This window comes from Gobio gobio, assembly GCF_949357685.1.
Source record: "Gobio gobio genome assembly, chromosome: 7".
Classification (NCBI taxonomy): Eukaryota; Metazoa; Chordata; class Actinopteri; order Cypriniformes; family Gobionidae; genus Gobio; species Gobio gobio.
In genome coordinates, this window is record NC_137103.1 from 55,474,792 (window position 1) to 55,492,221 (window position 17,430).

Here is a 17,430-nt window from a genome sequence, read left to right on the forward strand (position 1 = left end):
AGCCGCTCCAATCACAAAAACTCTCTCTGCCTGTCAATCATTTGCGCGCTCAGGTTTGCTGACCTGTATCTGAGGGCGGGGTTTTAGAAAAAGGGGCGGGGCGACAACGAGATGGGCGGTCTATTACAGTGACCGATTAACAGCCGCTCCAATCACAAAAACTCTCTGCCTGTCAATCATTTGCGTGCTCGGGTTTGCTGACCTGTATCTGAGGGCGTGGCTTTAGAAAAAGGGGTGGGGCTATAACGAGATGGGCGGTCTATTACAGTGACCGATTAATAGCCGCTCCAATCACAAAAACTCTCTGCCTGTCAATCATTTGCATGCTCGGGTTTGCTGACCTGTATCTGAGGGCGGGGTTTTAGAAAAAGGGGCGGGGCGACAACGAGATGGGCGGTCTAATACAGTGACCGATTAACAGCCGCTCCAATCACAAAAAATCTCTGCCTGTCAATCATTTGAGTGCTCAGGTTTGCTGACCTGTATCTGAGGGCGGGGTTTTAGAAAAAGGGGCGGGGCGACAACGAGATGGGCGGTCTAATACAGTGACCAATTAACAGCCGCTCCAATCACAAAAACTCTCTGCCTGTCAATCATTTGCATGCTCGGGTTTGCTGACCTGTATCTGAGGGCGGGGTTTTAGAAAAAGGGGCGGGGCGACAACGAGATGGGCGGTCTAATACAGTGACCGATTAACAGCCGCTCCAATCACAAAAACTCTCTTTGCCGAGGTTTTAAAGAAGAGTGTCTTGATGAAGTGGTGAAAATAATAATAAATAACAGATGATGGACACAGCACGGTAACAAAACACACATTTACAGTTACACACACACCACAAGTGTAGCGGGCAAACTCTAAACACCAAAGTAACACACATGAGTTTACATAGATGTGTGTGTGGTTTGGGTTTCAGGGATGTTTAGATAAAAGAGTTCACATGTTCCCTTGAACATATTTAGCTATTAGCTCTATTTAATTACTTCAGTTTCTTTTTAAAAACAAATTGAAGCATTTCAACTGACAAATATACTATCAGTTTAAATACGTCCATTAGTTTTATATTATATTATAGGCTATTATAATTGTATTATAATGTAAGCCTAATGAAGGATTGATCTCACAAGGGGATTGTTTAGGGATCCTTGCCATTAAAACATTTGGAATATAGAAAATCTTTTAATGCTGCCTGTCGCCCATAAATGACTGTACAAAAACACATTAAGAACCACCTCAGTGTAACCGCTTAATTATTTTCATATATTATATTATATTATATTATATTATAAAGAATTGATCTGTCCTGGGGGATATTTTAACCCCTTAACTGTCACCGTCCTGCTGGCGCTCTTTTTTTGAATTCCTTTTTTTCGTATCATATATTTGAGTAATTATCATAAATTAGGTATCATTTGAAAGCTTACAAGCTCAAAATTCATACTGGGTAAACTGTTTTGAAATCAGATGTTGTGTTACCTTGGAAACGGTGCTCTAAATTCTTCTACCGGGCTCCTCCCCCTAGTGGGCGGCGTCATGTTTCGTATTACAAAATGTATTTTAGCTACTTTATAATCCAAATCTTTTCTAATCTTGACAAAACACATATCGTCGGAAAGTTCTGAGTCTCAAGGTTCCATATTTGGTGACTGTTTTTGTGATATTTGGACAGAAATTTACAGGAAAATGCACCAAAAAAACAATCATTTGGAATGTGGATGACACCCGGTGGCTATTTGTGGTACAGCGCCTAAACAAAATTTCATGGGGACTTTAATTTTTGTGATATCAACTTCAAATTTGGAACACAATTTGGTTAGACATATGGCTTTGATTTTATAGTAATTTTATAGTAAAAAATGTTTAGTAAAATATATATTTTATATAAAATAAAAATATTTATTACAGTATTTTTCATTTACAGTAAATTTAAACTTCCATAACTTTTTCATACTTCCATATTTTGAAATGCTTTCACTTCAGCAATAATCTGCTGAGTGTCTTCTTTAAAACAAGACAATTCTTGAATAACAGCCCTTTAAGTTTGGAGAGTGCATTGTCATGACTATTCTCAAAAAAAGGGGGTGACAGTAAAGGGGTTAATAGCATTTCTTGGTAAAGAAGACAGTTAATAGCACTGTAAAATGTGCTTAATTTAGTGACTTCTGAATAAACTGTTTTTTATTTATTTTTTTTATTTAATATATCACTAAGTTATATCAATGGTTAAATAAAATAGAAATGGCACATTCAAGTTAAAAGTTATAACTGCATGATGAAACCTCTTTTTTTGTGTGTGTTTACATACGTTGACCTGTATCTGAGGGCGGGGTTTAGAAAAAGGGGCGGGGCTATAACAAGATGGGCGGTCTAATTCATTAACCGATTAACAGCTGCTCCAATCACAAAAACTCTCTGCCTGTCAATCATTTGCTCGATCGGGTTTGCTGACCTGTATCTGAGGGCGGGGTTTAGAAAAAGGGGCGGGGCTATAACGAGATAGGCGGTCTAATAGAGTGCCGAAGTAATGACGTCACTTTGTAGGCCAACCCGGAAGTTAGCGGCGCATGGATCAAAAAGGCATTCATTTTCCCCATAGACTTTAGGGCGAGGGAACCGGAAGGGCTAAAATGCTAACTCACTTCCGCGCTTTGGCCTACAAAGTGACGTCATTACTTCGGCACTCTATACAGTGTGCGATTAAGCACATATAATTATTTATTTCAGTATATTTTTATTAATAATTTAAATATTATTATCATATCATATATATATGCAAATGAACAGAGGCAAACAAGAGATGTGTCCATTCATTTTATGATTATATTTATAAAAAATTATTTTGCCGTGAATCAAGATTTTTGTTAAAAAGAATTCAAACATTGAAATGCAAATGTTGAAATAGTTTTTTTTCTCTATGATTGATGTTGAATTTTAAATGTGGTATGTTATATTGTTTAATATATAATAACAAAATATAACAACATATATTTACAAAATACCTTAAATGAGCTTCACAAACACCTACTTTCACTCATTTTATAAATATAATTATTATATTACTACCTTATATTTGATTTGTTATAATTAATGTTTTCCATGGTTGCCTTTTATTATGTGTTCGTTGTTCAAAATGTTAAAATAAATATAAATATATTGCTTCATTTTGTTTTCTGAAACAGTAGATACAGGCTTTTGGTTAGTCTACTAAGATTAAAGATTAAGTATGAACAAGGACAACATTCGTATCTCGAAGATACAAGAGCAAAGTAGACTAAACACATGGATTTACGTTCATAAATATAAGAAAGGCACAGTTAAATCACTAAAGAAAAGCATAAAAACGAGGTAATTTTGCATTGTGTAAAAGTCTGAGGGATACAATTACGACATATTTAAGAGATAAATTAGGGTTTTTATAATACCGTTGAGATCAAATGAGTTGTTTACTTCTGGATAAAAAGATTAAAAAAAACAGTCAAGGATAAAATAAAGGAACTTAAATCAGCCCAAAATTGTTTATCTTACAATAAAAATGTAAATGGGCATCTCGACGAGTCTGTCACGCCTGTCACGTGGTTTGATTGACAGCGCTATCTGGACATTACGTGCGCTGCACTACAACGCCATAAATGGGCATTCAGAAACAAGGCGGAAAACGGTGCAACACTAATTATCGTCCTACACACTTCTGTTCCGCTCGAGTTTATATGTTCACATTAATCGTCTTGCGCAAATATATGTTTCCACCATGACGTTAAAGTGTTTATTTTGATTTCACAGCTTATTTTAATTAATAAAACTGATGAAAAAGCGGATGTTTGATGTTGTTTATGTCACGGACGCGTCTTGTGTTCGGCCGGAAGAGAATGAGGAGCGCTCCTTCTGTTTCCGGCGTGGTGAGAGCAGTGGTGTGATTCACACAGCACAGAGATGCAGGTTTGTGTGTTTAAAAACCTTTAATTCACGTTATATTGGACTTCAAATGGTCGTTGATTTATTGATGTGTTAGAGCAGTTGCTGGTTATGATGATAATGATAGTTTAGTGAAGATATTTTGACTAGTAACTGTCTTAAACGACACATACACCCTGAGAAAAAGTGATCTGTACGCTTATATTGTGTATATGTTATACTTATGTTGGTATTACACTGTAAAAATATATTTTTCGACAAAACAAAAGGCACGTTTTGTAAGAAAATGCTGTTTCAGTTGTTCTGCATCCAATACTTTAACGTTTAATTCAGTGTTACTTGCCTTTTCTGACTGTTTGTGGAGTTTACTAGCAGTTTCTGAGTACAAAATTATCTATTCTTCTTCAGATTAACATTAAAAATGTCATTTTCCAGTCCTGAAAAAGCCATGCAAATTAGTAAAATGATGAAAGTGGTGGATATTTTAAGGAATATAAATGTTTTAGTGTAATTATTTAAACATATTATTGATTGATCGTTTCATATGATGTGTAAAAGCCTTGATTCAGTAATAACTTCAGCTCTGTGAACTCTGAAGCTGAGGTTTCCCAGTGTGTGTGGTCGATAACCTCATGTCTCTGAATGTGTGTGTTATTGTGAATGTAGGACCCAAATGAAGACACCGAGTGGAATGACATCCTCAGGAGGAAAGGCATTCTCCCTCCTAAAGAAAAACCGGAGGAGGAGGAAGACGACGAGCAGCTTCTTCAGTCTCAGTCTATTGGTAAGATGAGGTTATGTCACACAATTATAGTTTAAAGCATAGATATGTATACGTAGATGCCCCATTCGACCTCTCCATTCACGTCGGCGCGTCGCCATTTTAGAACGGTCAACACACGTCAACACTTTAGATGCTGTCAATCATCACTCGCATAAAAAAATGAAATTCCCTAAGAAATTGGATAACCTTTCACAGGTGACAATGGGGTTGGTTTGTGTTTTCGTATTATAAATAAATGTATAATAAATTATGAGTCAAAATGATCAATTATAATTTTCCCTGTTCTTAAAAATTGTGATGATTTTTGAGAATTTCAGATAATACCTATGATGATTACTTAAAACATGGGTTGACTAAATAGTCTATATTGATGTTTATTAAACACATTACTAGCTAATTTATTACTAGTTTTTATAATTTATTTACTTTGATGGCTGACTGGTTGATAGTTTATGATTTCTTTCCAATGAACTTCATTAAAAGCTGAGCAATGTGTCTGTAGGGTTCTCTGATGGTCAATATTAATGATATTAAGAAAATGTAAAGATCTTTAACCAATATTTTTTAGAATGCAGAATTATCTACCATTAATGATAAACTAAATCCTAACTCATCTGCTTCAGTCTATTGATGTATAGATATTAATTTCATACATGCTTGTGTATAACTACGGTTGCAGACGCACAGGCAACATGTGAATATTCACAAAGCGCGTTCATGCTTTGACCGTTCGAAAATGGCGGACGGCTAAAGTATAGCGGCCCATAGAAACAGTTGCTAATGGGGCATCTACGTATGCATATCTATGGTTTAAAGGGGGCATATTTTGCCCCTTTCCACAAGATGTGATGTATTATAAATCTCTGGTGTCCCCAGAATGTGTCTGTGAAGTTTCAGCTCAAGATCATTTATTATAACGTGTCAAATTTGCCCCTATTTGGGTGTGAGCAAAACCGCGCCGTTTTTGTGTGCGTCCCTTTAAATGCAAATGAGCTGCTGCTCCCCGCCCCCCTTCCAGAAGAGGGCGGAGCCTTTACACAAGCTTCAGATACTCCATCAACAACAAAACTGGCCAATCTCACTCAGACAAAATGTCAAACATTTTACTGACATTCTTCAGCACATTTCCTTCATAAATGAACTCCTCTATGAGACTCGTGTGTTCGCTGGTTCATCAACACAACATTAGTGATGTTTTTGGCGCACATTGTAATACTCGAGCGCTGATACAGCGAGTAAACCGAAATGGCGTCTCACTCAGGGGCGTGTCTATGCTAAAAGGGCCAATCATCAACAGGCATGGGCGGGGCTTCCCTACTCTTATGTAGGAGTGGGGGAAATATGAGATCGATTGGGATTATAACACAAGTATTGTGTGGATTTTTACCATTATAGGCTGGTTGTTTACACACATCTATGTTCAAACACCGTATAAATTGAATTTCGCATAATAGGTCCCCTTTAAATATTGATTTTGTTCCTCCTTGTCATCAGATAATCAGTTTTGCTTATCCTGAAGCCTGTGAAACAGTAAATATGTGACCTGATATCCTGCTCTTTTGCAGTCAAGACCTATGAGAGCATGACTCTAGAGGAGCTGGATGAAAATGAAGATGAGTTTAATGATGAGGATGAACTCGCCATGGAGATGTACAGGTATGTGTGTGTGTGCGTTACTGATGAAATCTAGCATTATGTTCTAGTTAGGGCCCTATGATGACACACAGTTCAATTTGACGAATAAATAAAAAGCAGGTCAGTAAATTTAAATCCAATCGCAATATAGACTAGTGTATGTGAATATTAAACCACAAAAAGACTATTTAAATATGAATTGAACATATTCTGTGTCTCTCTGTGTGAATGAATGGCGCAGACACGTGGTTACAGACACACACACACACACACACACACAGAAGCACGCGTAACGCTCGTGTTTCTGGCCTCTGCCGTCTCACTTATATGAGGACATGAACTTCATCTTCACAGCATTTTACAGTTTCATCTGAGAAAAACTATCGTCATAATATCATAAACACTCAGAAACTCAAAGGTCTTCATGGCAACCCGTCAAAATAAGTTCGGTTTAACTTGACAGAAATATATTACTGTTGTACAGTAGAATTTAGATGCATCTCAATCTAATAATAATACTAACACTAATAATAATAAATTATCAACACTTTATTTTTTAAGGAATAGTCCTTAATTTTTCATCCATGAAAAGCTCATTGTGCAGCACGTTGTTTAATGAAAACAGTTTGTTTAATTTCATATGATTAAAAGATCAATTAAATTAATGCGTTGTCTTCATTTGATAACCAAAAAATGCACAACACAGACTTTGTGGGGGAAAAAATCATATAAATAAATTATTATATATATATATATATATATATATATATATATATATATATATATATATATATATATATATATATATATATTTATTTATTTATTTATTTATGTTTTCTGGATTCCACTTAAATGGTTTAATTAAATTTTAATAATCAAAAACCATTTTTATATATATAAAATAGTTGTTTTTATGAATTTAATGTATGAATGAATTAATTAATTAATTAAAGACATGATTTTTGAATATTAACATTTAATTATACCATTTAAGTGGAATCCAGAAAACTGAAAACACAGTATTTGGTAAAAAAATAAAATGGAATTTAACGGAAAAAATAAAAAAATATATATTTTTTTTAACTTAATGTAAAATTCTACAAGTTTCATGATTTCAATTAATTAGACATGCTTTTTGATTACTAAAAAAATAATTTCCCCATCAAAATGTAAAAAAAAAATGGAATCCAGAAAAATTTGAATGTATTTTGGGGGAAAATAAAGCGGATTTCATAGTTCCCTGTGTTTTAGTCCTCGATTGGCAGTTGTTTTTGTCACTCTAACAGTGATAAATAAAGCACAGTGTTTTGCACTGCATTGATATTCAATATTCAGTATTAAACTTCTGCTATTAATTCTGAATGTATCAATTGTGGATAATTTCAGTCTTCGTCTTGTGAAATTTACACTTCAGATTCAAGTTTGAAAATCTCCCATTCAGAGAATGTTTGGCACTGAAACTCAAGCACTTGAGTCCGTTTAACCACTAGAGTTGCCTTTACACAGTGTTTCATTACACTGAGTGTCAACAGAAATCACGTTTTGTTAGCGGATTCCATCCAAAGTTGTGAATTTAGCTAATGTGCAAAATTGGAATTTCGCATAAAGCATTTGCGAATAAAGCGGCGTTTCCATCCACTGAGTCAAAGAGAACAAAATCATCACTTCCTCATAAACTGGCACTAAATATCAAATATCAGCTGCAGGAGAAGCCACTGTATGTAGTATAATTACTTGATGTATAATAATTTACTTGTGTCTCAGAGCAGGCAGACAAACGCCATAAAGTTATCTTTCTTTTAATGTGATTATCCCAAAATGAGCATTAAAAATAGGTGGATGGAAACTAAAGACTAAACACACTCTTTGATCTGCAGCTGCTGCACAAGGTTATGATTGTCCAGTGAATAATGGTTTATCGCCTCTCTCTGACAGACAGAAGAGGCTTGCGGAGTGGAAAGCCAACCAGATAAAGAACGCGTTTGGGGAGTTGACCGAGATCTCGGGTCAGGATTACGTGAAGGAGGTCAACAAAGCTGGAGCCGGAATCTGGGTGGTGCTGCATCTCTACAAACCGGGGTGATTTTACACATTGACCTTTGCACTATACGTGTATTATATCATTTATCATGCAAAATGTTGTGGTAAAGATGCTTTGGATTTTAGATCCCATGCACTGTATCTTATTTGTGTATCATTCTCTTCTTATTCTTAAAGGGATAGTTCACCCAAAAATGTAAATTCTGTCATTAATTACTGTCACTTCATCTTCAGAACACAAATGACGATATTTCTGATGAAATCCGAGAGCTCCGACCCCTCCATAGACCGTAATGAACACTTTCAAGGTCCAAAAAGGAAGTAAAGACATCTTTAAAATAGTCCATGTGCCTCCAGTGGCTCAACCTTAATGTTATGAAGTGACGAGAATACTTTAGTGCACAACAATAACGACTTTATTCAACAATCTCTTCCCTGTCACTCTCTTACGCTATTCATTTGTTGGGCTATTCACGAAGTACAGCACTTCCGGGTTCTACGGCAGAACGCCGGCTCACTATTGGCCGAGCACGATCACATGATCGCATGCGTTGTGGCGTTTACGTGGATCACGTAGAAGAAAAAGAAATTGTTGAATAAAGTCGTTATTTTTGTTTGTTTTTATGCACTAAAGTGTTCTCATCGCTTCATAACGTTAAGGTTGAGCCACATGGACTATTTTAACGATGTGTTTCCTGCCTTTCTGGACCTTGAAAGTGTTCATTACATTGCCGTCTATGGAGGGGTCAGACAGAAACACTTCATTTGTGTTCTGAAGATGAACGAAAGAACGAGCGAGTGCACGCTGTATGGTTGCAGTCACTGAGCTATACACTCATAATATAGGACATTATTATTTAGATTTATTTCAATGTTTAGTTGAAAAATTTGAACTAAATTAACCATTTAAACTAAATTACTGATCGAATTATTGATCTAACGCCCACACTGTCACTGTATGATACTTGAAATGTTTCCAGAATGGCTATACAGCTGATTAATATTATGCTGCATTATTTTCCTGTTTAACACTGTAAAGCTGCTTTGAAACAATCTACATTGTTAAAAGCGCTATATAAATAAAGTTGACTTGACTTGACATAATACTCATCAATAGGGCTGCAACAAACGATTATTTTAATAATCTAATCATCGATTATTGTCATTTGCATCGCCGACTAATCAGTGAATTTTGAACGATTATTCAGCTTTTTCAATTAGTTAATACATTGAGTTATACATATTCTAACTATAGTATATAAAAAAGAAAGTCACTTCAGCTTTTGAAATGGTTGTTTTAATTAACTTTGAGCCAAGTTCTCAGAACTCAAATCACACACAAATGCTCTCTAAGCATTGTTTAAATTAGGGATCGACCGATATGGATTTTTTTAGTGCAGATACCGATTTTTTTCCCATCAGCCTTTAGCCGATGAGCGATACGAGCTGCCGATTTTCTGGAGCCGATATTTGAAGCCGATACTGCTTTTGCTCCCTCCATTTACAACATAAAAATGACACAATGATCAGGATGATAATTTACAATTTAAAAAAGGAACATTTATTGAACTAAAAAAAACTATATTTAACAAATAGTAAAAACAGGTGATGTAGAACAAGAAAAAAAAGAGTTCAGTGGTGAAAATAAATTCTGAAAATAAATATTTAAGCATAAATAAAATAATGACACTATTGCACACAGTATCAACAAGCAAGCAGAATAATAAAGTGCACACTGACTGTACTATACTTCATTTTACAACTATTTACAACCTAGTCATCTAATGGTTACACTCTAAAAAATGCTGGGTTAAAAATAACCCAAGTTGGGTTGAATATGGACTAACCCAGCAATTGGGTTGTTTTGACCCAGCAGTTGGGTTAAATGTTTGCTTAAAACAACCCTAATTGCTGGGTTAAAACAACCCAATTGACCTATCGGTAAGCCCCTCCCATCGAACGCCTCAGATTATTTGTTTGAGTGAAAAACTATGTAATAAACTTGATAAACCATCAGTAAAGTTTGGTCATCATTCGGACGGGATATACGCTACATTCTGTGTCAAAAAACATCTTGGGATAAGGTTTTCACACTGACAGCTGTACATTGTAAGATACAGCAACTTCATTTGTTTGTCCGAGTTAGCAACAGTAGCTAAGGGGGGCGGGGCTTACCGATAGGTCAATCACTGGGTTAGTCCATTTTCAACCCAACTTGGGTTATTTTTAACCCAGCATTATTTAGAGTTAAGGTGCCCTTCACTTAATCTCTTGTAGAGCAACACCAGCGGTAATTCAGGAAAAAATCTCCCAATGCTCCACGTGAAACTTTCAACCTTTTACCATTGTGTCAATTCTCAGTTGATTTTGATTAATATGCGCGAGGGAGAGCGAGAGAGTTTGAAGACGGTGAGAGCTGCCCTGAGGACGCCTGTCTGTAAATAATGCAGGGGAAAAAATATCGGCGAACGCAGCAGCCTTATATCGGCCGATGCACGTAAAAATTGCAAATATCGGCATAACACTACTAGTGACGCCCATGTACGTTACGTGAGCATGCGCAATAAGTGGCTGCAGTTCACTGAACGGCCACCGGTGTCGCTAATAACAAGGGTTTCTGAGTTCTACATACGCAGGGTTCCCACTCGTCCTGGAAAACACATGGAAAATTGATGACAAATTTTCCAGTCCTGGAAAACACATGGAAAATTAGAGAAAATGTAAAATGTCCTGGAAAATCTTGTTGTCGTCTGGGAAAATTCTTTAAAAAAAAGTGATTTCTTTAGCCGAGTATAAAGAGTTTATCGCTGGCCCAAACAATAAGCGCTAGTTGCAGAAAGCACATGCTGAGTTTGATGTGTGTGAGAAGTATTCTTGAATAATGATGTTTAGTCTTGTGTTGCCACTCTCAGCCGTTAGCTAATGCTAATGCTATAACTGCTCAGTGAATGTTAACTCATAAGCTGCTCCCTAATCACATCATTTTGATATAAAGTCACATTTGTGTGTTATAAAGTCAGAATTGCAAGATATAGTCAGAATTGCGTGATATAAACGCGCAAGTCTTTTCGTCACAATTGACTTTTCTGCGCAGTTGCGAGTTTATATCTTGCAATTCTGACTTCTTTTCTCAGAATTGTGAGATCTAGACTGCAATTCCAAGTTATAAAGTCAAATTCTGAGTAAAAAATAATTTTTATATCACAAATATGTAAATTCGCAATTGCGAGAGAGTCAGAATAGCGAGATAAAAAGTCACAATTACCTTTTCTTTCTATTCTGTGGTGTAAACAAACTTCCATAGTCATAATGTATGATTAAGAGCTCATATTGAAGAATGTTGGATTGTTAAGAAATATCAATAAACTGTATGGCTTTTAAAGACTTAGAAAGCAATATTTGGCATGATCCTTGTCTTTTATTCCCGCCGTAGTACAATTAAAAATGTCCTGGAAAAGTACTTGTCATTGTCATTGTCTAAATGAAAGGTGTCCCACTGTACTCTGACTGTCCGGTTGTTATCCCGCAGGATCCCGTTGTGCACGCTGATAAACCAGCATCTGGCAAATCTGGCCAACAAGTTTCCTCAAACCAAGTTCCTCAAATCTATTGCCACCACCTGCATTCCCAACTACCCCGACCGCAACCTGCCCACGATCTTCATCTACTGCGAGGGCGAGATGAAGGCCCAGTTCATTGGCCCTCTGGTCTTCGGCGGCATGAACCTGAAGTGTGACGGTGAGAGGGATTTTCTTGCTTAATTTCAGTTTCACTCCTGAACGCAACACCATTGGCTGATCACACAATACTTTTAACTCTTTCACCAGCAGCGTTTTTGACCATTTTGGCAAGTTTTATGGCCCCCAGAATTTTTTGTAGTTTGAATATCTGATGTAATATATCAAAAGAAAGAACAGAACAGCTTTATTCCTAGCCTGGATGCCAGCCGAATTTAGCCCCGCCCACAAAATGTTTTGCTCGGGCAATTCGGTCTGGACTCGCTCCATAGAGGAGGAATTATGCCCGAACAGAAACTGTTCGGACCAATGAAATCATCAGGGCGGGCTTTAGACGATGATTGACAGATGATCAACAGTAGCGTAATCATCCACGTCATCGAAGGCTCTTGGGTTGAATTTGCTCTAATCCTAAACGGAGAACTTGTTCGTATATGCGTTCACCTTCACTATTTCTCTCAGAAACGATGATCGTGTTGGTAAGTGCTCTGTGTATCCTTAAATTATTTTATTACTGCCAAAGATCGTTTACACTCATCTTTATCTTGTAACGTTACTTAATCCAGCGTGCGTGCAGACAGGGTTTCCAAGTGTTTTTGCAATGTCGCGCACAATTGCTACTCAAAACGTTTGGTTGGCAAAATATGTTATTTTGGCAAGGTTGCCTGCTAAAATTCGCATTCCTGGGTTTATATAATCACATGATTGGGGTCGCTTCAACCCGCGGACATGGAGAAAAACACGGACTTGGTAACACAGTGCAGTTGAGTTCTGTTGACATTTGACAACTAACGTTACGCGTTGCTCTGATTGGTTGTGGGTCTATCCAATTGAGGTCTTTCCTGGCTCGGTTGAAACACGCCCCATAATCAAAGCTCAATGGAGCGGCACCAGACTCATATTCTGACTAGAATTGAGTATGGCCACGCCAGGCTACTTTATTCCAGCTTCATGCAGTCTTTTTGCTATCAATACTTGAATGTGGGTAGGTTTAATAAAGCAAAAAAGACTACATTCAGAACGATGATCAAAAGAGTCCATTAACTGCCCAAAGCTTCACAGTCCTAGAGCTCGTCCTGGGTCGACAGTTCAGTCAGTAACATTAGGCAGTTTTGATTTAAGGGGAATTCGGGGAGATTGGGACACTTTTTCCAAGTCATCTCAATGGCAAAGACCCTGAAATCACCCCTATATGCTGTTTAATGTTTCATGATCGTGTTATTTTACATGTGCGTCAGCAATGCTTCTGCTTCTGCTGTGTTTTGATCAGGAGATTCAGTTCTCGTTCAGAAGATGTGTAACAGCGCCCCCTACAGTATAACCGAAAACACGGGATCACCGGAAAATTCTGTCAATGGCGGGGAAAGAGTTAAATAGTAGATTTTGTTTTGTTTTTTGTGATGCCCATTTCGATTTATGGATAAATTAAATATAATTCAATTCGTTTATATATACATACAAGTGAATATATAGCATGCCAATTAATTATATTTAAGATAGAATTTGTATTAGTTATTTATTTTAAGATTAGGCTTTTGTGATGCCCATTTGGATTTGTGGATAACACATTTTTTGTTATACATTTTATTAAATATAATTAAATTAGTTAATATGCAGTATGTAATATATAGCATGGATTTTCTTTTTTAATTAGTATTTTTTTTATTTTAAAATGAGTAAAAATTAGGATGACCATTTGAATTTGTCGATAAGGAACCAGGCCACCTTCTTCCATTGCTCCGTGGTCCAGTTCTGATGCTCACGGGCCACTGTTGGTGCTTTGGGCGGGGTCAGGGGTCAGCATGGGCACTGGTCAGCGGCTGTGCCCATACACAACAAACTGAGATGCTCTGTGTGTATTCTGACACCTTTCTATCAGAACCAGCATTAACTTCTTGAGCAGTTTGAGCTCCAGTAGCTCGTCTGTTTGATCGACCACACGGGCATCAATGAGCCTCGGCCGCCCATGACCCTGTGGCCGGTTCTCCACTGGTCCTCCATGACCCTGTGGCCGGTTCTCCACTGGTCCTCCATGACCCGGTGGCCGGTTCTCCACTGGTCCTTCATGACCCTGTGGCCGGTTCTCCACTGGTCCTTCATGACCCTGTGGCCGGTTCTCCACTGGTCCTCCATGACCCTGTGGCCGGTTCTCCACTGGTCCTTCATGACCCTGTGGCCGGTTCTCCACTGGTCCTCCATGACCCTGTGGCCGGTTCTCCACTGGTCCTCCATGACCCTGTGGCCGGTTCTCCACTGGTCCTCCATGACCCTGTGGCCGGTTCTCCACTGGTCCTCCATGACCCTGTGGCCGGTTTTCCACTGGTCCTCCATGACCCTGTGGCCGGTTCTCCACTGGTCCTCCATGACCCTGTGGCCGGTTCTCCACTGGTCCTTCATGACCCTGTGGCCGGTTCTCCACTGGTCCTCCATGACCCGGTGGCCGGTTCTCCACTGGTCCTTCATGACCCTGTGGCCGGTTCTCCACTGGTCCTCCATGACCCTGTGGCCGGTTCTCCACTGGTCCTTCATGACCCTGTGGCCGGTTCTCCACTGGTCCTTCATGACCCTGTGGCCGGTTCTCCACTGGTCCTCCATGACCCTGTGGCCGGTTCTCCACTGGTCCTCCATGACCCTGTGGCCGGTTCTCCACTGGTCCTTCATGACCCTGTGGCCGGTTCTCCACTGGTCCTCCATGACCCTGTGGCCGGTTCTCCACTGGTCCTCCATGACCCTGTGGCCGGTTCTCCACTGGTCCTCCATGACCCTGTGGCCGGTTCTCCACTGGTCCTCCATGACCCTGTGGCCGGTTCTCCACTGGTCCTCCATGACCCTGTGGCCGGTTCTCCACTGGTCCTCCATGACCCTGTGGCCGGTTCTCCACTGGTCCTTCATGACCCTGTGGCCGGTTCTCCACTGGTCCTCCATGACCCTGTGGCCGGTTCTCCACTGGTCCTCCATGACCCTGTGGCCGGTTCTCCACTGGTCCTCCATGACCCTGTGGCCGGTTCTCCACTGGTCCTTCATGACCCTGTGGCCGGTTCTCCACTGGTTCTTCATGACCCTGTGGCCGGTTCTCCACTGGTCCTCCATGACCCTGTGGCCGGTTCTCCACTGGTCCTCCATGACCCTGTGGCCGGTTCTCCACTGGTCCTTCATGACCCTGTGGCCGGTTCTCCACTGGTCCTTCATGACCCTGTGGCCGGTTCTCCACTGGTCCTTCATGACCCTGTGGCCGGTTCTCCACTGGTCCTCCATGACCCTGTGGCCGGTTCTCCACTGGTCCTTCATGACCCTGTGGCCGGTTCTCCACTGGTCCTCCATGACCCTGTGGCCGGTTCTCCACTGGTCCTTCATGACCCTGTGGCCGGTTCTCCACTGGTCCTCCATGACCCTGTCGCTGGTTCTCCACTGTTCCTTCCTTGAGCACTTTTGATAGAGACTGACCACTGCAGACCGGGAACACCCCACAAGAGCTGCAGTTTTGGAGATGCTCTGACCCAGTCCTCTAGCCGTCACAATCTGGCCCAAACTCACTCAAATCCTCACGCTTGCCCATTTTTCCTGCTTCTAACACCAACTCTGAGGACAAAATGTTCACTTGCTGCCTAATATATCCCACCCACTAACAGTTATCCACTTCACCTGTCAGTGGTCATAATGTTATGCCTGATGTGTGTGTGTGTGTGTGTGTGTGTGTGTGTGTGTGTGTGTGTGTGTGTGTGTGTGTGTGTGTGTGTGTGTGTGTGTGTGTGTGTGTGTGTGTGTGTGTGTGTGTGTGTGTGTGTGTGTGTGTGTGTGTGTGTGTGTGTGTGTGTGTGTGTGTGTGTGTGTGTGTGTGTGTGTGTGTGTGTGTGTGTGTGTGTGTGTGTGTGTGTGTGTGTGTGTGTGTGTGTGTGTGTGTGTGTGTGTGTGTGTGTGTAAATATAAAATTTCCCCATACATTTTTCCTCATATTGACTGTCCAGCACCAAAAAAAAAAATTAAAAAGTGTTTTATTATTTTTTCACATTTCCTTTCCGAAAGATGTGTGTGCACATGACCAATTTGTTCTGTTTGTTTCAGAGCTGGAGTGGCGTTTATCGGAGACCGGAGCTGTGAAGACCGACCTGGAGGAAAACCCCAGGAAACAGATCCAGGATCAGCTGATGACGTCCATTCGCTGCTCGGCGCCCAACCGCAGAGACGGAGATGAGGACTCAGACGAGGACTAGCATCACATCAGAATCACAGCTGGACTTCGAAATCCAGTGGTTTTGTGGCGACTCTGACGCATCAGAAAAGACTGTTCAACGGTTGCCGAGCAGACTCTGATCTTGGCCATGTTAAAGACACGCCCTCTCTCTGGGACGGGGACCGCACTCGAAAACATTTTTAAACCAGCCATCATTAAACGGATTATTTCCCGGAAATTTGCATTTTGTTTTATATAAGATTTCTAATAATACAACCTTTGTCAGTTCAATGCTTGTCACCATTTATTATATAAAAACATATTGATTTGAGTGCATTTTACTGTCGTGTGTGTGTGTGTGTGTGTTAATAGCGAAGCTTCTGCTAACCCTAGGACAAGCGGTGATATTATTAAGGGATATTTTGGGGATATGCCATGAACAATTTCAGTTCATTTTCCATCAATTTCCTTTTTGCATTCTATCATTACCCAGGCTTTGCACACACATACTGAAAAGGTTTAGTGGTTTAGCAATAATACAATAACCGCCAGCAAGCATGAGGTTACATTTATTAAAAGAGGTTTTAATGAAATCTGGCAGTTTTTCTGTAGTTGGATAACAACACTAATGCAGCTTTAACACATTTCAGGCATTACGGTGTCAGAGAGAATCCCAGATAGGAGCAGAGGATGTCTGTGGAGAGAGAAACACACACTGGGTTATATCCATCAGTTCACAGGTAAATTAGTCAATTCTTTAAACAGTCATACATTTCATGCACATTTCATAAAAGTGCATCCTTCCATCATAAAAGTGCATCTATCCATCATAAAAGTGCATCTATCCTTCATAAAAGTGCATCCGCCCATCATAAAAGTGCATCCATCCATCATAAAAGTACATCCATCCATCATAATAGTGCATCTATCCATCATAATAGTGCATCCATCCATCATAAAAGTACATCCATCCATCATAAAAGTGCATCCATCCATCATAAAAGTACATCCATCCATCATAAAAGTGCATCTATCCATCATAATAGTGCATCCATCCATCATAAAAGTACATCCATCCATCATAAAAGTGCATCCATCCATCATAAAAGTACATCTATCCATCATAAAAGTGCATCTATCCATCATAAAATTG

The 17,430-nt window shown here is 39.5% G+C and overlaps 1 protein-coding gene across 1 annotated transcript; it reads left to right on the plus strand.

Annotated features, from left to right (window-relative positions):
- The first annotated feature begins 3,814 nt into the window (after positions 1 to 3,814).
- On the plus strand, positions 3,815 to 16,867 carry pdcl3 (phosducin-like 3). Its single transcript, XM_079821349.1, has 6 exons — positions 3,815 to 3,934; positions 4,577 to 4,694; positions 6,260 to 6,350; positions 8,265 to 8,408; positions 11,899 to 12,107; positions 16,169 to 16,867. The coding sequence occupies exons 1-6, from the start codon at positions 3,929 to 3,931 to the stop codon at positions 16,315 to 16,317; spliced, it is 717 nt and encodes a 238-aa protein (XP_079677475.1). The 5' UTR covers positions 3,815 to 3,928; the 3' UTR covers positions 16,318 to 16,867.
- Positions 16,868 to 17,430: the final 563 nt, after the last annotated feature.